Consider the following 26852-nt stretch of genomic DNA (forward strand, 5'->3'; position numbering starts at 1 on the left):
TCCATCCATCCTTCCATCCATCCATCTTTCCATCCATCCATCCATCCATCCATCCATCTGTCCACCCATCCATCCATCCATCCATCCATCCATCCATCCATCCATCCATCCATCCATCCATCCATCCATTTTCTTTACCCACGTGTTCCTTTCCGGGTGGCGTGGAGCTGGTGTCTGTCTCCTGTCACTGTGTGAGAGACGGGGAACTTCCTGGACAGGTCACAAGTCCATCACAGGACAAGTGTAGTTATTCACATTGTTATTTAAAATGCTTTTTTTTTGCCTGAAGAGTTTTAAAGAAAACCTGATGAATAAGTTTACTACAGGTTAATTTTTTTTTTTTTTTTTAGCTTGTGCCATACTTCTCCACTGTCCTCGGGGTCAGGACATTTTATCCTTCCTGTGCTTCATACTTTCACGATGAGACCGTGTTTCCTATTTATAGCATGTAAATCTGATAAGAGTACGGAATTTCTTCTTCTGTTCATTTGCATTTTAATTAAAAAATATTCATTAAAAATTGCTCACATTCTTACCCTTTCTGGGGAATGACTTCGAATAATACCAGCTATGTGTTACAGTATGTTAAGACAAGGACACTGATGCAAAGCAGAAATATTTCCTAATGAATCCATTAAGAACTGTGTTATAGAATGAGTAGTTAATTAATGCCCCTATTAACATCGTTGGTTATGTTTTAGTCTGCCACCGTGATGAAGCTATTGAGACTCATAAAATTTTTTATCTTTTGAAACACTTCGGCTTTTCTGTCAGAAATCTCTTTTAGCCGCAGACTCTTCATCACCTCAGGGTCTCCTCTTGAAAATGCTTGGATACAACAGCAGGGCTTCGTGCCTGTTAATCAGTTTGACAGCCTGAAAAATATCCAGCTCTCATTTTTGAATCAGATGCACAGGCACACAATCTGCCGGTTACGCACTTGTGGATGCAGGTCTCGCTGTGCACACGCAAACACACACAGACTTCATTATAATGTCTGGGTCCGATCCAAAAGAGCATTTGTTGGCTGCTGTGTTCCAGATTAGAGAAGAGACACTTACAAGGTTCCTAACCCTGCTTCTCCACCACCCACACAAGCTCTTTATCCCCCACTTTCTGTCTCTTTATACACACAAATCCCACACAAACCTCCCACATATTGCCACTGCGGGGTATTGGTCTATGACTAATGAAATCATTCTTGGTAGAAACACAAAACAACACATCTTAAGAAAGACAGTTAGAAAAAAGTTTTAAAATTTAGTGTTAAATGTAATTAGCCTGGTGATGTAGCTCGATGTGAGCGGCATTTTCCGTGATGAATCTCATTTTCCACAAAGTATTTTCCAACAGGGGTGAACAGATCTTCTCTTCCTTATTTCTGTCTTTCTGCTCAAACAACAACTTCTTTTTAATCCTTCATCTGCTGTGATCTGAAACCCTCCCACCCTTTCACAAATTTCTGATTTATTCAGATGGGTCTTTTTTTTTTGTAAAAATTGAGAAATTGCTGTATAATTATCCACAAAGCACTGATTGCTCGATCTACTAATTGTCTCTGCTGTTCTTTGTAATTATCTGCAGTGTTGCCTATTTTGAGTCAAACACAAGTAATTGCAGGGTGTTTTATATCAGAGAGATCATCTAGTTCTTATCACAATAATCCTCCTTCGTCTTGGATACTTTAAAAGGGTTTCTCTATTCATCTCGACAAAACATGCATCAAAAAAGACGATTACACAATGAGATGTTACATAAAAAAATGTGGGATCTAAAGATATGAGCCAGTCTTTTGAATTTCCCTCAAAGGAAATGTTGCCTAAGAAAGCACTTTGTCCCATCTGACTCGAACATCTTGGTCCCTGGAGCTAAGATAGCAACTGCAACTTGAGCAACAAATGCTTTTTGTGAAGATTATTTACCGTGAACAAGTAGAGAATTGTAAGTCGATGTCCTGCAACATGTAAAAAACACAGATATTGTGTAAATTGTGCAAAGTATGAGTAATTTTCTTATAAAACGTAAAATTTGAATTAGCATTCAAAACTCCAGCTCTGTTTGTCACATTGGTGTTACTTAATGTACCGACTATGGCTTCATCTTCATTTCTGCTGTGCAAAAACATCATTTTGGTGGTTAGAATCTGAATTGTAATAAAAAATGTTCAGATTCAGTAACAGTCAGTATCTTACCTGCAGTAGACATACGACTGAATGGTCACAGTTTGGAAAATCAGAAATTAATTCTGATAAGCCAAGCTAATCCAGAATTAAAGCAGATAAAGTTCCATCTTGAAATAACTGCAATCTCAAAAAGTTTCAACTACTATTTATTCAACTTTTACAATTCCGTCACGTTTGCATTTCACGGTTATGTCCACAGATTGTGACGTTAACCTCATGTCGTTTGGAACGTGTCATTCTAATTCAGTGCAAAAATCTATAAAATTACATCTGTTTGAACTGCTATAAGATTTGAGGGGTTTTCACGCCACATTATTTGAAATTAAACTATGAAATAAAACCTGACCTCCCAGCTGGTGGTCGTTTCAGAAGATCTGTTTTTTCTGTTTTCACACACTGATGGATTTAACTTGAACTTTTCAGCAATTTGAAAGGGACAAATAACTGAAAATTTCTTATAAAATCTTATTTTCTGCTTCGTTTTAGTCATTCTTTTTTCCTGATCAGGTCTCATCAGGCAGAACTCCGTTTTATGTTTTAAAATATTTTGAACTTTAGATCCTCCGCCAGGACCTTTTAGGTGTATTATTATTAGTAGTAGTAGTAGTATTAGTGGTAGTATTAACATTCTGTGTGTTTCTAAGTTTTTTGTGTGCCCACGCAGCAGCACTGACAGTATTTAAACAAAGATCTCCTAATTACCAGCAATATTTTCCTCCCTTATGACTCTACCCTCTATTTTTCCCTAAACCATTGTTTTTTAGTTTTATTTCTTTTTTAGCATCTTTATATTTCCCCAATTAGTATAAGACTACCGTGTTCATGTGCAGAGATCTACAAAGCAACAAACGTTCTGTTGTCATTGTTTCTGTGATTAAAGCGTGCTGAGATTTCCTGCTGAGATCAATGAAAGAATGCTTTGCACTAAATAAAAAGGTCGTGCTTTTTTCACGCGCCTGCAGGTGGATCAGATTGGAGAACGTGTTGAAGGAGGGCGTTATTTTAGAAGCATGACATAAAGATGAGTAGTGAGATTTACAGAAAAACGGAGGTTCATCTGAGTGAAATCATTGAGCAAAACAGTTTTAAATAAAAAAATAATTTATTTAACTGAAAATATTCAGCACAGTCAAGGTGGTAATTTTAGTTTCTAATTAAGTTGTCTAAAGCTGTGTGTAAACTCACACAAGTAAAAAAAACACCAAAAAGAAAAAGTTTATTTTTGCAAGAAATCCTGGGTAATAAATTCTCAAACATAATTTAAGTTTTCTCCCTAAAAAAAGTTGTGGCTAATTAATTACTGAGGTTACGCTTCATCCCATCTGATGTTTCCCACCACCACGTTTTATTATTCAGCCATTAAAATATATATATATATATTATTATGAGCATCACAGTCTCTACCTTTCATTTTTACTAACTGTATCCTCCCCTGATTTAAAGATTTTCTCCTCTGACTGAATGCAGGAGAGCGTGCCTTATATATTTATGTTTATTTATTATATTTAGGGATGCAAAAAGCAACTCAGAGATGAGCTTCAGATCATAAGGAAGAGCCAATGTGCAGCATAATAAGGTCCTTCCTCCTCCTATCTCTTATGTTTGAACTTTTGAATATTATTATCTGTGTTTTATATCTCAGAGGGACTGAACTGATAAAACATGAATGATCATGAGGCATACTTTCTGCTTCGTGTCCTCTGGGGACATTCAAGTGTACTTTGCATTTAAATGACAGCCTTTAGCAGTTTGTCCCATAAGACTGATTGAAAGTTTTCTTTTCCTCCTTTCTGTTCCTTCTGCAGCTCTTTAATATCTCTGTGCTGTGATGGAAACTTTATTGTTATTTTTACTTAACAGACATGGGATATTTCTTCCACTCAGAGAGTAAAGTCTCAAAGCTTTTGTTGGTAATAGACCATTTCCTTCACTTATTTGGATTTCTATATTTTCTCAGAAAATTTTGAGATTTACCCTGACATTTAGTATGGAGGCAGTAATGTTTTTGCCCATGTCTGCATGTTTTTGTGTTAAATTTTAGTTAAATTTGCAGAAAGGGATCATGGGATGTCTGCAGCTGATTAAATTTTGGAGCCAGCTGATTCAAGATGGCTGCCAACTCACCTAAAAAACACTCAAATGTCTTATAACACAGTCAGTTTTGCAGACATTGACCTAAAACAGATTGTAAAAGATCTTTATTTAAATCTTTGCCATTAACTTTGGAGTCTATCCTCTTTGTCTGTTTGTAAAATATCTTGTGAACCTCTGGATTGATTTTAATGAAACGTCCAGGAAAACCTTAACTGAATGTACATCTACAACTGATAAACCTTTGGAGCCAATCCAATTCAAAATGGCCACCACAGCTAACTGACCGTGGCCAAGACAAAAACAGCTCTAACGCTTTCAGTTTTACGGATATTGAGCTCAAATTGGATGTGGTAGCAGTTAACAGCCATTCACAACAAACATGTGACATCTTGCAATGTTGCATGAGATTGTGCACAACAATATATTCAAGCTTTGATTTTTTTTGATGTTGTTTAAAACTCTGGAACGACAGACAGCGGGTGATATGCATTCCATGAAAGAATGCCAGGCCTTTAATAATTAGGACATGTCACTTCCATCTCGTCGGTTTTTTATTTTCCATTAACTGAATCTTCCACCATCTGACTGTTTTTTGTGCTCAATAGTTTGAACTCTTAGCTCTGATTTGGACTTTCTTCAGACCCTCGTATTACACTCAAACCTGCAATCAGGAGGATTGAGTTTTCCGGCCACTTCCTTCACTTCCCCTCTGATTGAATTTAAAAGGTTCTGTGCAGATGGATTTCTCCTGGAATTGAAATTGCAGAGCCCAGCTGACTCGTCTCAGTGAGAGTGCTACCTTCCCTCAGGAGGCCTCACCTTCACTCCTTCGCTCTTTGATTCGGTTTCATCTTCACCGCTCACCGAGGGATTGACCTTCCTAATCCAGTCTCACTCTGCTCTGTTTACTGTGGATTCCCTGCACTAAATAATTTCATCTCTTAGGTTATTTTTCTTCCATTTATTCAGATTCTTGGTCACCAAATCTTTGTTCTTTTGGTCAAACTGTTCCAGCAGATACAGAGGATTACCAACAGTCCAAACATCAAATCCTAAAAATGAGACATTAATTATGTTGTCTAACCCTAGTTTGAGTCTGATTCTGTTGTTTTTTCCCATTTTTCTGTTTGCTGCATTCAGCGTTATCTGATGCTTATGTATTACAGGTTTTTGAATTTTTGGAGACTGAAATTAAAATTAATCACTCGATTGTTTGCTGGTAAGCTGAAAAAATGACAACTTGGATAAGGCAGAGATTATAAATTGTTTACAAAATGCAAAGAGACCCACGCGGTCCAGACTCAGTAAAATGCACACATTCCCAGTTTAATCTTAATTTATCTTTTGACAAGACATAATGTTGTAAGATGGATTTTAAGTTCCATAAATCACATCAGTGAGCTGAGAGATGGAAAAAAGGCTCAAACTGCTTCAAAGTTTGTGCATTAATGTTTTTCAAAGCAGAAAGTTGAGGATTTATGTTTTCACATTTAAATTTGTTAGGAACAAGTTTGTCACTTTTATCTCTATGAAGGCTTACAGTTTTTATTAAGGTGGAATTTATTTCACAGATGTTAAAATCACCCAATCACTACATATCTTTTTATCTTTCTACATCATCCTTAACCCTAAAAATGTGGAAATTAACTCTTTTCAGCAGCAGCAACTCTTTATTAAACTTTCTCACGCTTAAAGAAACTCATTCTGCATAATCTTATGTAAATTTCACCAACATTCAATCTACTGTGTGTATTAATTTTTAATGAACTGTAAGATCGTTTCACTGGCTGGTTTATCTTTGGAAACACAAAGTCTTTGAATGTATTCTGTATAATGAAACTCTAAAAGTTTGAGTTTTATTCAGATGATTACCCTTTGAGTCAGATAATAGCTGGTGGATAGTTATTTGTAAATTAATTTATTACTTGTTGGTTTTGTACAACTTGTTCATTTTTGTGTGGGTTTTATTTAAATCTTTGTGTCACTTTACAACCCAAACGTTCAGAATTAGCATCCTGTTGAGTTTCATTTAAAAAACAAATGCATTTTGTAGGAAACATTTGACACTTTCCACAATTGCTGTTAACAGATGTAACTGTAAATAATATTTTCCAGGAAATATAGAAACTTAAGTTCTACTGAAGGTTTTTAAAGGGACAGTCTGGTCATATATAAAGTGATGTTCTGTCAAATAGTTATCAGTACTTACTACTATCAAGATATACTGTAACTAGAGACAGGACTGGAAGCTGGAAGTTGAAGCCATCATGGATGAGCGCCCCCTGGTGGCTGGCAGCACAGTATTTTAAGTCATAGAGCAAAGATTGATAGATTAATATCAGGGCTGATAAGGTACATTAATACTTATTTGACTAAAGATTACTTCAAAATATGACCAGACTATCCCTTTACAGCAGTTTAGTGAAGTCTAGTTTAGTCAACCCTGATTTAATGTTTTTACTTAAGATCTGTTATTGATTTGACTATAATCACACCTGTTTTTAATGTGCTTTGCAGCTGGGAGAACATCTTAAACACCTTTTGACGACTAGTTTAAGTCAGATTTCCCTGCAAACGCAACACACGTGTGAAAGTAACACCCTACAGTATTAAAGAAGACATTAAAGACATTTGGCTTCTTTCTTTCGTCATCCCTCAGGGCAGAACCCATTCTACAGCGGATCAAGGAGGACCGGGCCCGCGTGGTGTCTCCGTCTTTTGACAACATCAAGTACGACACCTTTGAGATTGAAGAATACCCCCTGTCTGCTCAGGGCTTCGACTGGGAGCTCTGGTGTCGATACCTGAACCCCCCGAAGTCCTGGTGGATTCTGCGAAACCACACAGCCCCGATCAGGTAACAGGAACTTCACTCAGGAAAATTCAACAGTCATTTTCATGGAGAAAATGTGTTTTATAATAAAAGAAAGGCAAAATCATCACTGCATAAAATAACAATAATTTCCCTCATAAGATAATGAAGCATTTTTAATAAGATCATTTGATAAGCTAATTTTTTAACATTATGACTTTTGCACTCTAATCCCCATGAATGATTATTTGTGTAAATTCTGGTAAATGTTGTATTAATATTCTTAAACCCATATTAAACCTGAGGGATGCAGTTAACTGTCACATTAGAGGCAGGGAGCAATTATACAAATTTTAGAGAGTGTAAATCTGATATTGCATGTGCCACGCACAGATGTTGCACATTTCCTGAAGTGGATAACAGCACTTCAGTGTCTGATTGGAGACTGCTTCAGAAAAACAACCCAGCAACAAAACTGAAACAGCTTACTCACCAGAATCTGCAAAAGTGTCTGCTGTTGTGGTCTGAAGGAAGCGAATGCAATGTTTATAGACAAGCAGACAAATCCTGTTCAATATTGTAATTGAGGAGGATGAATCGCTCCCACTCTTTATTTTTCCATCTTATACCTTTTTCTCAATACGATCACTGCGTTGGCTCCAAAGAGCAACTTTAGATTTTTGTCTTTATTAAGGGAGATACTCCTTTACCTGAACAATGTTTTAAATGTAAGTGTTGTTTGCAATCCCCATCTCTGGATTTTTTAAAATAAATTTCTGGGCTCTTTTTAGGATTCACTGAAGAAACATTTTGCTTTCTTTATCACTACCAAAAATCAATTCAATTCAGTTTATTCATGGAGTTGTTAGGATCTGGATTTTTGTATTTTGTTTTGTCTTCATGTTTCAGTTTGAGTTTATTGTTTGTGTTATTTAGTTGTCTCTTCCCTGTGCCTCAGCCACCATTCACATCTCCTCAGTTACTCTCTCTCTCTTCCCCGTTCTCACCCATTTACACCTGCCTCTAGCTCCTTAATCATCTCACCTGTGCCCACTTACACTAATCACCCTCTGCCTTTAAAACCCAGTCACTTTCCACATTTCCCTGCTGGTTCATTGTCAAACTCTTGCCTCCCTGATGTGCTGTCCAGTTTTTCCCCGCCGGTATGTGCTGCTTCCCGTGTTCTTGTGTTTAGGGTTTTGTTACGTTTAGTTCTGCAGCCTTTGTTTTGGAATTTTGATTATTTGTTTAATAAATTAGATTATTTTTTCCATCATGAGTCTGCATACTGGGTTCACCTCCTTCCACCCTGATCATGACAAGAGTGCCAGATTATAACAGAAGTCATCTCAGGACAATATGCAACAGAAATAAAAGTCAAATTTTTTATTACAATTCAGATTCAAATCCAATTGCAGCCAATAAATTCCAATTATAATACAACACATTTACATACAATACATCAACAATTACTAAAAGATGTCTTTCTAAGGAAACAACTAAATTACATTGAATCGTTATGTCGCTGCATTTCCCATCCCGAGCAGCACCTTGGTGATAGTGAAAAGGAACGACTCACATTTAACATTTAACCCCTATCAGAACCAGAACCAGGCTCAGGATGGGCCATCTGCCTCGATCGGCTGGGGTTTGAGGGGACAGGAAAGAGACACAGACAGACAGAAGGATTGGTCCAGGTGTGGTTTCTATGGGAAGAAAGGTGCAGGTTAATGGCAGCAATAACAGCAAACACAAACATGGAGCATAGAGAGAATCACAACACCAGTAATCTTCCTCCCGTAATCTTAACCTGTAACAGCATAACTAAGGGATACCTCAGGAAACCCAAGCTAACCCTAACCATAGGATTTATCAAGAAGGAAAGTCCTAAGCCAAGTCTTAAAGACAGGACAGGAATTGAAAGTTGTTTTCAAAAAAGAGGAGCCTGATAACTGAGAGGTCTGCCTCCTGTTCTACTTTTAGAAACTCTAGGAACCACAAAAAATACATACAAATAATATAAAATACACTATATATAAATAAGAAAACATGGAACAATAAGATCTTTGAGCTTGGTTGTTGAGAGGTTTGGATGTCAGAAGTAAGATTTTTGCCTCTGTTCTGAATTTGACAGCGAGCCGATGGAGAAAAGCTAAAACTGGAGAAATATGATCTCTCCTTCTAACTCCCATCAGACCTCCGGCAGCAGCAGTTGGGCTCACGTAGAGTGAGGTTGGGAGGAAAAAAAAAGGAAGGTGGTGTTTGATTGCAGCCTCTAAATCACTAAACACTCCCTGAGCTCTGAGACTGAATTTGTGAAGGACAGTTTTAATGAAGCTCTGAATATGCATGTTCTAATGCATCGTTACTGTTCATTACTTCGCTCTCTTTGAGGCTTCAGAGCTGATAACTCACATCACATAACTGCAACAGAACTGAACCATCATTAGGACAATGGAGCTGTTCGTTTGTATCACCCGCCACCGAAGATGGTGGGTGAAGGCACGGTGATAATGCTTTTGCCTGCGTGTGTGTTCGTTTGTCTGTACCATTAGCAAAACATCTCATTAATTGCTGAACAGATTTCAATGAAACGATTGGAAAGTAACCGTTTTCAGACCATCTGCAAGTGATTAACTTTTGGAGACAACTCAGTTTAAGATGGCTGCCACAGCAAAGCGATCCTAAAAACATAACAGTAAATTGTACAGAAATTGAGCTGAAATTTGGGTTGGTAGTAGCTGAGCATTGACACAAAACACAACACAAAAATCAGTCAGTTTTACAGATACTGAGGTGAAACTTGATGCAGCTGAGAGCCAGTCACAGCACACAGAGTTCCTTCATGATCATGTGAGATATCCCATAAGATCACTCATAATATTATTTTCAAGGTTTAACCAAAACTATAACACCATTATCCCTCAACATAAGCTGATTTTAGTCTAAAACGTTGTCATGAAACAGGCGATAAGCATTCCCTCAATGCATGTTAGGCATTTAATTTATATATAAAACTCAGATTTTTAGTGTGATTCCACCTGGAGGCTGGAAAGTTAATATTGTGTTATTGGAGGGCCTTGCTTCATGATTTTTATTTTATTTTATTTTTTAAAATTTCAGGGTCTTTGGCGGTATGCCAATCTGTGTATCCCCAGGAAAGATAAATTCACCCAAACAAGATGTTTTTTTGTTTTTTTCAGTAGTGTTGTATTTCATATTGATAAGAAGGAGATGTGTGGGAGTGACAGCATGAATATGAATGAGTTATTTTCACTCCACTTTAGTTTGATGTTGATTTCCCGTCTCGACACCATTTGTAAGTCTAATGTCTGGTATAGGTTTATAATGAGATACTAAGATTTTCTTCAGAGCATCAAATGTGCAGCATTCTTAAAAGAAAGAGATCCTCGGGGTGTTATTCTCCGAGTGAGCTAATTGTGGTTTAAGTGAAGGTTTTTGTATGTGTGTATTGAAGAATACTTTGCATTTAAACTACCATATTGCTATGCATTCAACAACAATGTTGTTGTTTTCCGACCACCTCGTTTTTATTTGATTTTTCTCCCTCCATTCTCTATTTCAGGAGTCCGGCTCTGATTGGCTGCTTTGTGGTCGACAGGAAATACTTTGAGGAGATTGGGCTGCTAGATGAGGGCATGGAAATTTATGGAGGGGAAAATGTGGAACTTGGCATCAGGGTAAGACTGCATCCTATTCAATGCACATCTGTGGCGACTGCATGCCAACGTGAAAACGTTTTAAAAACCTAATATTCATATCCCTAAACATGTCTTGTACACGGGGTTATTTATGTTCTCCATACAGCAACTGCTTCAGTCATTGTTTTTGTTCAAATTAAAATATTCTGAGTAGCATGCACATTCAGCCTGCAAAAAGAGACAAATGACCTTTCCTCTGACAGATGGGAGCTTTATCAGTCATCCACATTATTCATTTAGTGTGAGTCAAGGAAACTGAGCTGATTACTAATGATGTAACAACAACCAAATACCTCCGTTGCATAATTACTGCATTTCACTTGCATGGTTTTACATTATTTTGATGTTATTTTCTATTTATTGCATTCAAGCCAAAGGCGACGGCAGAGCAATAATGTTTTTGCTTGTGTGTGTTTGTGTGTCTGAATGGCTGCCACAGCACAAACACAAAAACGGCCATAATTCAGTCAATTTAGCAAATATTGAGCTAAGATTTTGGTGTGGAAGTAGCTGGCAGTCATTCACAACACATTTTCCATGTGCTACTCTTTGTGCAAGATATTTACTGTAGCATTAACTGTTGGAGCCAACCCTGTTTGTCTGTTAGCAAAATATCCCATGTACCACTGTATGGATTTTAATGAAACTTTCAGTAACTAATAATTATATATATATCTACAACTTATTATGTTTTGGAGTCATCCTAATTCAGAATGCCCCCCCTGCAGGTTATCAGTTTTAACTAGCACAAAAATAGCTATAACTAAGTCAAGATTACATATATTCAACTAATATTTGATATGGTAGTAGCTGAGAGTCGTTCTCAACACACATTCTGAAGGCTGATAAATCTGACAATATTGCATGAGTTCCCACATGATGTCATTTACAAGCTTTGACTAAAACGGCTAAACGTCTGTCCCTTCTCATCAAAAGATGATTTTAATTTCAAACTCTGACATAAAAGGTGGCGGTCTTTCTGCATTCCTTCAAGGAATGCTAGGCCTTTAATTCTTGCATGTTTTTGCAACACTATTTTCTGTTTATTTCCTTTATTATTATTATTAAAAGTTTCAGGTTGATTGTATTCACAGCAGGGTTTAGAGCATGTCCAGGTCATTTCAATGCATGGTGTCAGCAACACTTCCTGCACTCGCTGTATATTCCTCATCATTTCTCCAAAAGAAGAGCTCTCTGCAGAAGAGAAGTGGTTGTAAATCAGTCCTGAGAAGTTTCCGGTATTTTGAGGTTTGATTTGATTTGATGGATGCAGGAAACATCGGGGAGAAACTGTTGACTCAGGATCAGCGTGGTGTGATTTACGTACTCTGACAGAACGTGTTCGATCACATCGGGTTGGTCGACGCTGATCTGAGCTGCAGCCTGGTGAAGATGTCACACATCGATGACACACACATTCAGATTCACTGCCTGGCTCTGAAACTCAATGAGCTGATCTGTATAAGTGAGGCTGTTGGGTAATTATCATACTGTGGCCTCTTCTGTCAAAATGAGCGTTACAGCAACACTATTATTATCTATTATTATAGCTGTTTGTGTTTCTGCCACACACCACCTGCCTCCTACACTATTCAAAAACCTCACATGTAGACATCAGAAAACTGTAAAACACAAAGCTTTTGTTAGGAGTTAGAAAATCAAAAAGAGCAATACCATTTGTTAGGATTTAGGAACTTGTTAAGAATCTTTGTTTTGCAGATTTGTAACACCTTTAAACACAAGTCTGTAATTGGAAACACATCATATGCTTTGATTTTGTTCTTGGATTGGAAGCTTTCACCCAGACTTTTGCACAGATACATTTTTAATACTGTCAACAAAAAAAGTACATTATTTACAGAAAAACACTGTGACTGGACACCAGTTTGTTGCTCAGAAATAAGACTGGTTTTGCATTCAGTGACCTTTTGACACAAAGGTCAAACTGTCTGCTCTGCTGGCGTGAAATGTGGGAGGCCAATGGCCTGGAAGAAGGTGAAAATTTTATATGTAGCCATTAAAATAATATCAGTTTTATGTTATATCAGTATTCACATTTACTGGTTTGCAATATTAGTTTGAAACGGTCTATTAAAATTAAACGCCAAGTATTCCTTGAAGGAATGCATACCGGTTGCCACATTTAGGATCATCTTCTGTTGAGAAAATAACGTTGTGTGCCACCTCATGTGATATCTCAAGATGCCGTGCTCAGAGTATGTGTCATGGATGACTCTCAGCTACCACCACATGTAAAACTGACTGAACTGGCAGAATCTGATTAGCTGTGGCATCCATCTTGAATTGGATTTACTCCAAAAGTAAATCTGCATACATGCTCTATTTTTGTCATCTTATGTTAATTTTAGTTTGTAGCTTCTGTTGTGCAACTTTAGGCTACTTTACTTTTGGCTTTTTCTATAGCTTTTAGTCTTTTCCTGCTTCAGGCTTTTAGCTGTTGTTTTGCTCCTTTTAGCTTGTGTTCTGCTTCCTTTAGCTTTAACGACTCATTCTTAAAGTCATTCAGCACTCAGCATTAAAACTGCGTTTTTGAAAAAATGCAGTTTCTTTGACTTCTTATTTATGAACTTTAAAACCTATAAAAGGTCAGGTAATTGTCATTAAATGCTGTATAGTGCTGCTGCACTGCCTGAGAAATGACGCCATGACAATAAACCAGCTGAACAAACAGACTCTTGTCTCCAGGATGATGAATGTTGTTGCTCAGAGAGTGATGAGTGATGTTTCTCTGATTGTTTTTCTGCTGCTACCCAACCTTCATAATTCAGTGTGCCCTTTGCTGCTGTGGGTGTGACACCTGTTAGTTTTGGTCAGGTACGCTAATTACAGGAGTTGATTGTGTTCGCTTTGACTCACACAAAGAAAGCTCTTATAGCATCGAGCTGTATTATACCCAGAGACAGGACCAGAAGCTGGAAGTTGAAGTCACAATGGACAAGTGTCCCCAAGTCTTACCCCTTCATGTAAACAAATAGGACACTTTCCTGACTAAAAATACTTACTTTTTTTCAGGTGTTGATTTTTGTTGATTCGTGTAACCTTGCTGCTGTCCTCCTGACTACCAGTAGTTCAAATCTGTCCTCTGTGGAGGACATTTGTAAACCTGAATATCTCCCACCCACTGCATACTCCTGAATTACCTTATTTTGCTCTCTACAGAGATGATACAAATGTGAAGGAGTATGGTTCATCTGAACCTGTGTTGTGTCTACATGCTGCAAAAAATAGAGAAACCAACAAAGAACAATTTTTATTTTTATTTTATCTTTAGGCATTTTGTTACCATAGGCCTATTTTTGCAGTTGAATTTTTAACAAGTACCAAAAATAACAGATTGACATAAAATACATAAAATATATAAAACTGTATTTTAGCAAAACAAGTTATTGACAGTAGTAGATGAACTGAAGGTTGATGCATCTCTCAGCTCCTATGTCAGGCCTTTGGATTTTTTTTTCTTGATTCTTAAAGACATGATTTTGACTTTTAAGCCCAGTACTTCTTCTTTTGTCCTTTAGATTTTCACCTTTCTTGTTTTTTAAACAATATGCTGTAATGGCCAGGTCCAATGACTGGACTGAAACTGAACGAAAACATAAGTGCCTCTGCAGCTAGAGGTTAACTTTTATTATAAGATTCTTAAACTATAATTGCTCTGAAAACCCCCCATTCTGTTGAGACTAATTAGCTAAATGTTTGTTGATTTTTAGCACAATAAATGGATTATTCAGTATAGCTTGAACAGGAAGCCCAGGAACAGCCAGTTTCTCAGCAGGGGAGAATGTTGCAGTCGTGACCCGTGCAGTCTGGGTTTTTCTAAATTACATCAGATGTTCCCTCCAGCTGTTTGCTGCTCTGCTCACATATCAGTTCTGTTTCTGCACTTGGAGTCACACGGTGTGCTGAGAAACAGTGGTCTTCTGCAGAAATCACAACATGGTCTGAAAAGAAGTGAACCTGCTCGAGAAGATGGGCACTTCAGAGATCCAAATTCTTGTAAAAATATGAACAAAAGATCACAATATAAGAAGGGATTTACTCCAGCTCAGTGGCTCTTCAACTTTCCATCAGGAACTGCCAAGTGAGAAGTCTTCAGATGATTTCCAAAAATTAAATCAATTCAAAGATGAATGCTGACATCACTTTCTTGTCATAACTATTAGAAAATGTTAAAAACAGTTGTTACGAATGGATAATGGTTGCAATGGTTGTACACTTCAAACAGCAATATTTGGGGTCAGAGGTCGCTGGTACTGTTATTTTGTGAGTCAGAACCTGAAAGAGTTTGTGAGCTCTGCTCTCATCACTAATATTTGGGTTGCTGAAGGTTTAAAATCAGATGATGCACTTTGTGATTGTCTCTAGGGACAGCTGCTCATAATAATAATAATAATAATAATAATGACTTTAATTTGTAACACACTTTTCATTAACAAAAATCTCAAAGTGCTACAAAGTGCAACTAAAATCAGCGCTAAAATCATCATCATAAAACCCTAAAATCATGTGGAGGCAGAATAGGCTTGCTTAAACAAACACTTCTGGTATTAGTCCAGCTCAGACCATGCTCTGTATTTGTTAAAATTAGCTTCTAACTTCCTGTCTACTCTACCATGGTGGTTTATCACTGCTCTGTTTAGGAGCTAATATTTCCGGAGGTAAGAATCTGCTCAACTTCGCTGAACTTAAAACGCTCTATTTATTTCTCTTTTACATAATAAGTTTGTCTGCAAACTAAAGAGAACAAATTACTAAACAGAGCAGACGTTTTGCAAACTGAGAAAACTAATTTCAGCTGAGCTCTTGTTTAATTTTCCAGCACTCAATAAGCTCTGTACAAATGTGTTGAAAAGCATTAATATGGACATTTTATTTCTACTGAAGCTCTTCCACAGAGCTATTCTTCCTCATTCTGAACATTCCATCAAATGAAACACTAACAAGCCAATAATGATACACGAAAATATGTTACTGTCCTCAGTTATATTATGAAAACATCAGAGGAATTAGTCAATGCTTTAGTTTTTTGCCGATGTAGGGTGTGCTTCAAATTCTCCCTTTTTTCAAATTGATAATTATGTAAATGAGCAGTGATGACTTTGACAGAATCAGTTCTGCATTCTTATCTCAAGAGTATTTCCTATACTCTAAATAATTCATCATGTATTGAATTCAGTCCAAGGTTTTAGGCAGAAAGCAGTCAGTTTGTTCTATTTCCATCCCCTTCGAACCAAACAGCGGCGCCTTTTGTTATCACCAATGTGATTTTTTTTGTTGTTTTTTCATTTATTTCCTCTGCAGTTTTTGCCAAAGCGCTCTGTATTTCTGGTCCATATGCTTACATTGTGATAAAGACTGCTTTCATGAAGCTTCATCTGCACCGAAGCCTAATATTGTTCATATTTGATACTGATTGTCTCAAGTCGGTTTTTGTTATCTCAACTTGCAGTCTTTCCTTGATGGGATTTATAATTCACAACTTAATCTGTTGTTGCCTTCTACAAGAACTGAGAAACAATTATGTCTGTAAATGCGCTGTGTTTTGTTTGAATGACAATTATTATCACAAAGGCGAAGGTAGAGCATCGTTGTTTTTTGCCTGTGTGTGTTTCTGCATGCGTTTGTTTGTCTGCACCACACGTGTCAAACTCTGTTCCTCTGGGGCCGCTCTCCTGCGTGTTTTAGACGTGTTCTTGCTTTAAAACACCTGGTTGAAAGGACTAACTTGTGGACGTGCTTCTGGAGAACTTGATGATTTGGTGAGGAGGTGATTAAACCGTTTGGATCAGGTGTGTTGGAGCAGAAACACCTAAAACTTCCAGGACAGGGACCCTTGAGGCCTGGAGTTTGACACCCCTGGTCTATACCATTAGCAAAATATATCATTTATTAAAACTCTCAGGAAGTAACAGTTGGCTGTATGTTTACAATTAATTTCAAGATGGCAGCCACAGCAAATCGACCTCAGTGGACCCGTGGATATTATGCTCAGATATGCTGATATGGTAGAAGCTGACAGATCACGTGAGACATCACAATCTTGCATGAGATTACCTATAATATTACTTTTAAGGTTTGACCAAAACGGCTCTAACTTCATCATTTCTCAACATAAGATGATCTCAGTGTGAAACGTCTGCAGGTGATATGTATTCCTTTAGGAAATGATAAGCATTGAATTCAAATCGCGCGATACCGCATTCAGACACTCAAAGGACATAAGCCTCATCACCCTGCAGCGTGACCGTTTTTTATCTCATGGGTGAAGGCTTTTTATTTAAAAAGAAGATGACAAAACAAAAAAGACCTTCTTTCACCATGTTTTTATCTTCTGTCTGTGTTTCCCAATTTGTCTGCCTGTGCTTTTATCTCGTCACATTTTGTTTCATGTTTCACGTTTTTTTTTTAGATTTTTCTTTTTCTCCTTTTCTTCCCTGTCAGCCCTTCGCTCTGCACACCCACATCCTCAGACACAGATTGTTACACGTGAACAATGGCGTCACTTCAACCCCGTCCTGTAAATCGCAGCCGGAGAGGACGTTGAAGTATTTCTGAAAGCGGCGTGCGGTGCGCCACCTCAGAGTTTGGCCCCTTTCCGGGCACCGAGCCAGAGCAACAGTTTTATTATTTCTCTGCAGCAGCGCTTCGAAAGGAGGCTGTTCAGCAGCACAGATTAGAGCAGAAACGCAAAGTGCATACACACAACAACAATTTCAGTTCAAATCAGTATTTTTTAATACACTGAACTTTTATAATGCCCAATGCAGAGTTTTTAGTATTGCCACAGCATTCTTTTCTTAAAGGAAAAGTTCTGTCAGTTTTGAAGTGATGTTCTGTCAAATAGTTATTAGAGGTTTGTACCTTATCAGCCATGACATTAGTCATAAAAGGTAGAGCACAAAGAAAAGGGCAGAAGGTTCTTCCAGGGTAGGCTAAAGGCTAGCCAAACAATTTTAAATTGAGCTTAAAGAACAACTCTTTATAAAAATGGCATACTGGTGTAAAAGGACACTACATAAGCTAAAGTTACAGCAAACTTCTACACTTTTGCATGACACTGTTTGTTTACAACCCAAGTTACAAAAAAGTTGGGACGTTGTGTAAAATATAAACAAAAAACAGAATGCAATGATTTGCAAATCTCATAAACATATTTTATTCACAATGGAACATAATAAACACATCAAATTTTGAAACTAAAATAACTGGGGACAGGGGAAACAAAAGGCTGTAAAAGTAAGTGGTAAAAATAAGAGACAGCTGGAGGAGAAATCTGAAAATAATTAGGGCAATTGGCAACAGGTCAGTAAGAGCATTTTAAGAAGAAAATCCAGAATACTGAGTTCACCATCATTTACTGTTGATAATATTATAAATCTTTTCAAGAATCTGTAGAAACCTCTGAGGTCAAAGGTCAAGGCTGGTTCTGGTTCTGGTCAGGAACACTGTCTGTAAACACAGTTCACCGTGCCGTCCACAAATGCTGCTTAAAGCTCTATCAGGCAAAGAAGAAGCCAGATGTGAACAGATGTGTCTCCTCTGGACCAAAGAGGAGAACTGTTCTGAGGTCAGCCTGCCTCTCTGATGGTATGGGGGTGCATTAGTGCCTCTGGCATGGGCAGCTCACACATCTGGAGAGGCTCCATCAATGCAGGGAAGTATATATAGGTTTTAGAACAACATCTGCTCCCATAAAGCAAAAACTTCACCAAAGTCTACTCAGGACTGTTGAACACCTAGAATCCTCCATCAGACAAGAACAGGACAACATTCCTTCCAGAAACTCCAGCAGCCCGTTTCCTCTGCTCCTAAATATTTACAGACTGATGTTAAAAGAAGAAGGTGCGTGAACCAGAAGGGACCTCGAACTGGAAGGGTTGTGAGAGTGTGCAGCCATATATTGGTTAAACTTTTAGAGAGGTGGGCTGATACATTAAACTTTGGACAAAACAAAAATGTGGAGAAAACAGGAAAAAGCCCTCTTCTTAGCTGAAAGCTTTTCTACTTCTACTGTCAGGGTGCTGGGACGTATTTTTTTATTCCAGTAAAAATCATCCACTCACTTGAGTGTTGATTACACAGCTCACACAAGCTTTCAACTTTCCATGGTCACTGAAGCATAAAAGGGTGCCGGCAACATTCAATGTTTTGCTTCTCCGAATGGGCTTTTCTGTCTGACACCGACTTGGATCATAAAAAGACTAACCAACAATAGACAGCACCGAGGCTTCTTCCTTCATTAATTAGCTACCAGGATGACCTTTCCTTGCCACTTGATTGATTGCCTGAAAAGCAATAACTATGTTGACACCAGCTTTTTTTCTAAAAAAGTTCAAATATTTTTAGCAGGAAGCCCCTTGAGCAGCGGCACAAAAACAGTGGAGGAGCACTCTGAAATTATGCTGAAGCAGGAGATGTGTATGCTCACTTATCTTTGAATAATTAAAAAAAAATGTATTTAAATGGTTTGTAAGGGTTTATAATAAACTGGCAAACACAGTCTAATTATTCAAAGCTATTTAAAGCTTCGAGGAGTGAGAAACCATCAGCCAACATATCAGCTATTATCTGAAATATATAAAAGTCCAGGAGGAGTGAAATGATTGTTGAGCTTCAGCACCTTTGTTAGACGCAGAAGACCTGCTGCAAAACTCCAAACTGCCTACATGGAGTCTGACAGCAGTGCATAAGTGGTGCAGAAATCTAAAAATGGGGCACCCAATTTAGATCTTCTCAAACTAGATATTCATTATATTTTTTAAACTACATACAGATAAAAAATGACTTGAGCTGCTACACTTATTTTCTTAGTATCCAGCTAACAAAATAATGTCTGTGACTCTGTGTTCATTTGACTGTGGAGTTTGCAAAATATCTTGTGAACCTGTGGACAAATTTTAAGTCAATTCTAAGGAAGTAATAATTGGATATGTGTCTACAAATGATTGACTTCTAAAGACAATTTAATTCAAGATGGCTGCCGCAGCCAACTGGCGTTAGAAAACATGCAAATGGCTATAACTAACTATGTGGTAGTAGCTGGCTACAACTCCCTCACTTCTCAATATAAGATGATCTTTCTGTAAAACTCTGGCATGAAAGGCGACGGGCGACATGCATTCCTTCAAGGAATGCTAACCCCTTTCATTGTGTTACTAACAACATCACTGATGTTAAATAAGTTTTGCACCTGTGGAAAATAGAAATATATTGAACATTTTGCTGCTCATCCTCTGTATAAATGCTTCACATGCAGAAAAAGGTAACTCTTAGGGGAGAACTAGAATCCAAGCAGACGATCATTAAAAACAATTCCGGGGCAAGAGTTTCACCCAGGTCTGATCAAACAGGATATTGTTAATCTTGTTAAACCAGAGATTTTTGTGTATCTTTTTGCTTCTTGTAACATCGAGCAGCTTAAATTAAACTCTGCCTCAAACAGGTTCTACTTCCAGAGGGCTGTACGCTTCGACTTATTTCACAGTGAATGCTGTATGGGGCTGTCAAAGCGTTAGTTAGACCTGTGCAGACATATATGACAGCTTCCACCTTCAACAAAGTGCAGAGTGGTAAAAATAGAAGCACCTGGATGGGCCTTCTCCGCAGGTTCTTCTGATACCTTTATTCTTTGACTAATTCTATCCTGCAGGCTCTGTCACGGCGAGGATTTAATCTGCTTTATGGGGCTTTCACTGACAAAAACCTGGCAGGCGCACAGGAAGTGTTTGTACCTTTTAATGTGAAAGTACTCACAATGACTAATTATCACAACAGGTGTGGCAATGTGGCGGCAGCGTGGAGGTTCTGCCCTGCTCCAGGATCGCCCACATTGAGCGCGCCCACAAACCCTACACGGAGAACCTGACAGCCCACGTGCGCCGAAACGCCCTGAGGGCGGCGGAGGTGTGGATGGACAACTACAAGAGTCACGTCTACATGGCCTGGAATGTCCCGCTGCAGGTAAACACGCTCACACGGAGGCTGGTTCTCGTCTCCTCCGCGTTTGAAAGCCCGTGTGCGTGGGCGTAATTGTGTTCGTGCTGATTTCTGCGAGGAATCTCCTAGCAACCAGAACCGTGCAGTCAAGAGTTTACCAGTTTACCATGAATCTGGTTTGACTGCAGCTTGGGCAGATTTGTGTTTTTAGGTCCATTTTACTCGAAGTGAATGTTTCCCTTTACAGTTCATGCTGAGGACGGAGGACGTTATACACCTGTAATCTACCTGGAGGAGCATTTACTACAGGTTATGAGTGAGCCTTAAGGCACATATAAAACTGTGCTGCCACTAATATCCTAAACAAAATCCTGTTAAATCTCCCATTTTTCATGTGAGGATCAAGTCTTCCAAAATATGGTGTTAATAGCACTTTAACTAAATCTAACTGCAGTATTTTGGGATACTTTAAAAAACGAAATTTAGCTAAAGAAGCCAAAACTCTGCAACTGCCCATCTGAAACTTTATTTTAAAAAAAGAACTAAATAAACACAGTAGAGGAAACTAAAACTGTTTTTCCCCACCCTGCAGCACTGCAAATAGGAAAGCTGGAGCACATTGTTCTTATTGCATCACTCAAGTTTGTAAAATAATGGTGAAATGCCAGAAGTCCACATCACAAGTTTCTGTTTACTTTCTCCCACAGAACTCAGGAATAGACATCGGGGACATCTCTGCGAGAAAGGCCCTTCGGTCCAAACTCAGATGTCGACCGTTCAGCTGGTTCCTGTCCAACATCTACCCAGAGCTGCGATCCTACAGCAACACCGTTGCTTATGGAGTTGTGAGTTTCTCTTACCAGTGTGTCCTGAAAAAAAGGGGTGTTATATTAGAATACACTGGCATAAATATCCTGCAGGAATAAGTCATAAATCTGGACTCCAGCCCGCTGCTTAAAAAGAACTGGAGAACAGAATAATGTTCCTCTGCCTCAGTTTGTAATACATCAAATACAGCTTCATACAGCTGTTTGTTGATGTGTAAATTTATTTTTTAAATGTGCCAGATTTTTAGCTTCATTAAAAAAAGTATTTTTGTGGTATATTATCAGCCAGGTGTTCCAATAATGGATAAATATATTATCACATGTCAGTTCTTCAGCTAAATATATTTTCAAAGACCTTTAATTGTAGCCCTTCTTAGTTAAATATTTAATTAAACCTGCTGTTCCAGACTTATACAAATAAACTTACACAAATTAATGAGCCTCTGTTATATTCAATCTCTTGTGAATTAGGTTCACACAATGCTAATTAAGATTAGAAATCCCTCTGAGTTCTGGAGGATTCTCAAGTTTTACATCTGAAGCCTGAGACATGTTCAGCTACCTTTGCACCAATAATAATATGCATATAATCAGTAATATGTACTGTGTCCACATACACAAAGTGTGTGCATATAAACATGATGTTGTCCTGTTTGCCTGGATAGCAAGGAAGGAAGTGTAATAATGTGTTTCCAAAATCTGCTTCCACTGTTTAAATACGGTAACAAATTTGTTTATTCATTTACTTTCATTAAGACAAGTAATCTCACCTGTAACACAGAACATCAGTTACATAAAAATAACAACACAAGAATCATAAAGCATTATCTTGACATTTAAAAGGGAGCAGAGTTTTAACAAAACCTAAAAACAAGAAAAGGGTCTGAATGAATCTTAAAATGAATCTTAAAATGTGAAGAAACTGGACAATCTGAGTTCTTGCTGCAGTTTATTCCTGGAAGATGGAGCAGAATAAGAGGCCTTTTTTGCCAGATTCTGTGCAAACTGAGGGGACGCTGAATGAACTAAAATCCTCGGAGCACAAAATGAGACTGGACTGTCTTTGTGACGTCTTAGAATATAAATAAAGGGCAGGAGACCAAGGAAGGATTTATAAATGAAAGCATACCAGCGTAGAACTTAGAGGGCAGATAATGATGGCCAACTTTTCTGCTCTAACTCTTAACTTTTACATTAACAACAAGAATACTTTCACACCAAACGCACAATAAAAGCTTTCATGGCCAAATTAAATCACAGCAGACAGGTAAGGAAAGGTTTGACTTTTTTATAGCCCTTAATTTCTGTTCTTCTCTTCAGCTGATGGCTGTGGGAGGATTTTTGCATAATTGAAAAATGACAGAAATCTGCTGAAACCCGAGGAGTATTATCCCACCGCCGACAGGAGAAGAAAAACAGACTTAGTCTGAAGCTGGGTCCGTCAGCTTACAATACGATTTTAGTTCTGATTAAGATTCTGGATATTTTCAAACTTCTTTCACTGAGTAGAAGTGGTCCAAAATGTTTATTTTACCACTCAGTCATTAATCATTGGTCCTGTTTGTTTGAGGGAAAGGAAAGGTGAGGTAATTCTGAAACATTATCAGCAATAACAGTGTCCGCATCTCTGAAAAGTGCCTCTGAACCTCTCGTGTTTGTTGTTTGATAAACAGAATCTGATCGTCGAGTGTGTTTTTTGGTAACACTGCTGAGCACCAGCAGGAAGTCGGCTTTGAGGAAGTGAGATGAAAACATTGCAAATGTGACATCTGAAGGATGCAGATCTGACTTCTTTTACAAAAGCGGCACAGCTCAGGAGATTCCTCGTGGAGTGAGAGCAACAAGTGTTCAGGTGTGATACCATCTGTGAAGCTGTTTACAGGCGGCCTTTTTCTTTTTTAGCATCGTTTAACAAAAGCCGAGGAAACACACCACTCACCCAAAAGAAATCCTGAAATAAAGGGATATTTTTTGAGCTGAAATTCCAGGGAAATCTGTAAACTGTTTATATTCATATCATAAACTTTTCAACAACATTAAAGGCCTAGATTTCCTTGAAGAAATGCGTATTGTCCTCTGCCTTTTATATGAGAGTGTTAATCTAAAATCCTAGATGAGAAAGGACAGCGTTATAGACATTTTGGTCAAATCTTGTAACTTTTATGCACAATCTCATGTAATATTGTGAGACCTTGCCCCATTTGTTAAAGCTCAGAGTACAACCACATCACACTTTAGATAAATGTCTTTTTCTAAGGTTGATTAGCTGTGGCAGCCATCTTGAATTGAGTTGACTCCAAAAGTTAACGAGCTGTAGAGGTTCGTCCAATGATTACTTTCTGAAAAATTCTGTCACCAGCAGTTGATGCCAAAGTTTTAATCCAAGTGTAGCACTTGGAGTGTATGTCGTGAATTAAACTCAGCTGCTATCACACCAAATCAAACCTAAATGTCTGTAAATTTGACCGAGTTCGAGCCATTTTTGTGTTGGCTGGATGAAATTTTGAGTCCAACAAATAGATGTACACCCAATAAGTACTTTCTCCAAGTTTCGTTTAAATCGGTTGAGTAGTTCATGAGATATTTTGCTAACAGACAGACACAGTTGATTCCAGTATTAAAAGTTTTAAAGCAGATCTTGTGTATGTGATGCAGTGCAAGAATAATGAGCTTAAAAAGAGTAAAAGAGGTGAGCTCTCTCTGAAATCAGTCACATCTATCTACAGCATCATAATTGTGCTTTTTATTTAATGTCATAAAACCAAATAGTCATATTTCTTACTTTTCTCTTATTTCCAAAGCTGTTTGTAGCTGCTTGGCTCTGAGGCAAACTGTCTGCAGTAAACCCATTTGGAAATCCTTGGGAGGAAAGTTGCGTGTTGCCATTTGAACTTCTAGATCTCATGTTTTAGTCTTTGTTTTGAGACTTTCTCACTCTTCTAGCTGTAGCAGTGCCTTTGAGCAAAATGCTGATTTATTAACAAGGTCGGAGCTTTAGCTGTGTGTAGCCAAACCTGACCTCCAACCTCTCTGCGAAATGACGTGAGAGGAAAAGAAAATCCCTCGGGGGGATCAATAAAATATCAGATTATTGAACTGCCGTTTGATGTGCGACAGCAACATGAGATATTGTGTAATAGAAAGCTGAGCTCGGCTCTCAAAGGCTCAAGCACGGTGCTGAAACCCCTTTAGGACCGAATGTGATGTGAATGCAGAGGCGCTGGGATGCAATAAGGAATCTGAAGTAAAGACGAAGCCGGTGATCTTTCTTAGCAGCGAGTCGCCCGAATGAGACCAACTTTTCTTGAGAATAAAGGAAAGATCTATGTGTATGCAAAAGATATTAGTAGAAATGAAGGTTCTACCCCCTCTTTGCTCATCATAAACTCTGAATATGGCACATTCAGGGATGTGATTTAGTATGCAGCCAGCGGGTTTCCCATTCATCTTTAAAAAGAAGAATATCTGTGTGCTGCTATCCTACATGAGGAATGAGGCTAAAGCAGAGTGAAGCTCAGACCACAGCCTGAACAGATAAACACACATTTCTATTCAAATCATCTTTCTCTAAAGGTCACTTGAATGGCGGATTTAAGACGGGTGCCATCGAATATTGATAATGCGGTGAACGTACAGTGCATGAGGCTCGACAACAACAGATCCTTTTTAGATGAAATACCACTCAGGGTTCTTGAATGTGGTTGCGTTTTCAACAAAACATGCAGCAATAGTCTGATTTTTTTTAGATTTAGGGACGATTTGAACCTTGCTTTGAAATAGTGCTGATGTTCAGCAGATCAGCTGTTTTGTTCCGTTTCCACAAACAGTAAGCAGCTATTTTTAAATTTACATTAATTCATTCAGCAGACGCGTTTACCCGAAGGACTTGGAAGTGTCTTTCTCACGCAGCGATTAGCGAATCGGGATCTGGATGCTGATCTACTTCCACGCAGACGTACAGCAGCCGCTCCAGGAAAAGACAAACCTCCGATGTTCTGATGAATCCACACGTTCTATTTTCAACCCCCACTCCGTCAAAGTGAGCTCTGAATATTTCAGCTTCAACAACAGAGATCCCAGTCGGTTTTTCTCCAACAAGTTTCCTGAAATTCTATTTGTTTTTTTGTTTTTTCTTCCAAAAACAAACAAATGGCAGTAGTTATTATCCACCATTCTGATTGCTTTGCTGCTGTTTTGAAAGCAGAGGCCCCATTTTTTCCAAACACTTCACACAATTAGTACAGTCTCACGCCCAATTAGCAGAACAACTCAGAGCTTTTGCGAAATTAAACATTTTTGTAAAATTAAACACAATTTTGTTGCCATATCAAACACGCATTTCCAATAGGTTCAGCTTTGTTTTCTGCAGAGAAAAAGAGGTCACTGAAGTCCCTGAATCCACAGGGTGAGCTGTTTGCTTCTTCTTGTTTCTGACGGCGCAGACTTCCTCCAACATGACAGCGCCATGATTCATCAGGCTGAATCTGAGAGAGTCGCTCAGGGAGCACGAGACAGCGTTTTTACACATGGACTGGTCCCCTCAGAGTCTAGACCTTAATGTCTTTGACAATCTTTAGAAAACGCTGACAAAACTAAAGTTTTACTCTCTCATCATCAGTACGAAAGCTTGGCTGAGAAGTTCATTTAACTGCATGGAAATAAAAGCAACTGCTGTAGTAAATATATGCTATTATTAAAGCTAAAGTTCGTCCAGCAGTGCATGAAAGCATCATGTTATTTGGGTTTGAAAGTGAGCTGCAGTTATTTATGGAGGTTTTCTGCTATTTTATATATTAGTGCATCAGTTTTCCACCACAAACATGACTCCTGACCATCTAATCTAAGTGACAGAAACAAAAAAAAGCTCAGATATGAACAAATACAAGCCAGCCATGCCCTGCAGCATTCCTCTGTCAAAGCCTATCGAGGAAGAAAATGATTGAGAGAAAAGTCTCTTCTCTTTTCTTCTGTACTTCCTGGTTCGCTTTTTTTTTTACTTAATGATTTTTCTTGAACATGCATGCAAAAACAGCTGTTTGTATAATTTAGACAAACAGCATGGAAGGTACTTGTGAAGAAGATTTAATCTCCTGACAGAATCTCACGTAATTTTCCCACTTAGCTTTTAATTGTCTGTGGAAAGTAGCCAAACTAAATGAATAACTTTGAAAAGCAAGAAGTACAGGTGATTTTTCTTGTTGATTTCTGTACAGCTGCCAAAAACAGTTGAAGGTTAGTGGAAAGTGTCTGCATGACT

General features: G+C 38.2%; 1 protein-coding gene across 1 annotated transcript in view; it reads left to right on the forward strand.

Annotated features, from left to right (window-relative positions):
- The window catches only part of LOC108243441 (polypeptide N-acetylgalactosaminyltransferase 18-like), a 139079-nt gene that overhangs the window by 83202 nt on the left and 29025 nt on the right, over positions 1 to 26852 (forward strand). The window contains exons 5-8 of the mRNA XM_017428868.3: positions 6937 to 7134; positions 10676 to 10790; positions 20607 to 20792; positions 21476 to 21613. Of these exons, the coding sequence (XP_017284357.1) occupies positions 6937 to 7134; positions 10676 to 10790; positions 20607 to 20792; positions 21476 to 21613 (637 nt within the window). The remainder of the gene's footprint in view (positions 1 to 6936; positions 7135 to 10675; positions 10791 to 20606; positions 20793 to 21475; positions 21614 to 26852) is intronic.

Source organism: Kryptolebias marmoratus, linkage group LG11 (genome assembly GCF_001649575.2).
Source record: "Kryptolebias marmoratus isolate JLee-2015 linkage group LG11, ASM164957v2, whole genome shotgun sequence".
Taxonomy (NCBI): domain Eukaryota; kingdom Metazoa; phylum Chordata; class Actinopteri; order Cyprinodontiformes; family Rivulidae; genus Kryptolebias; species Kryptolebias marmoratus.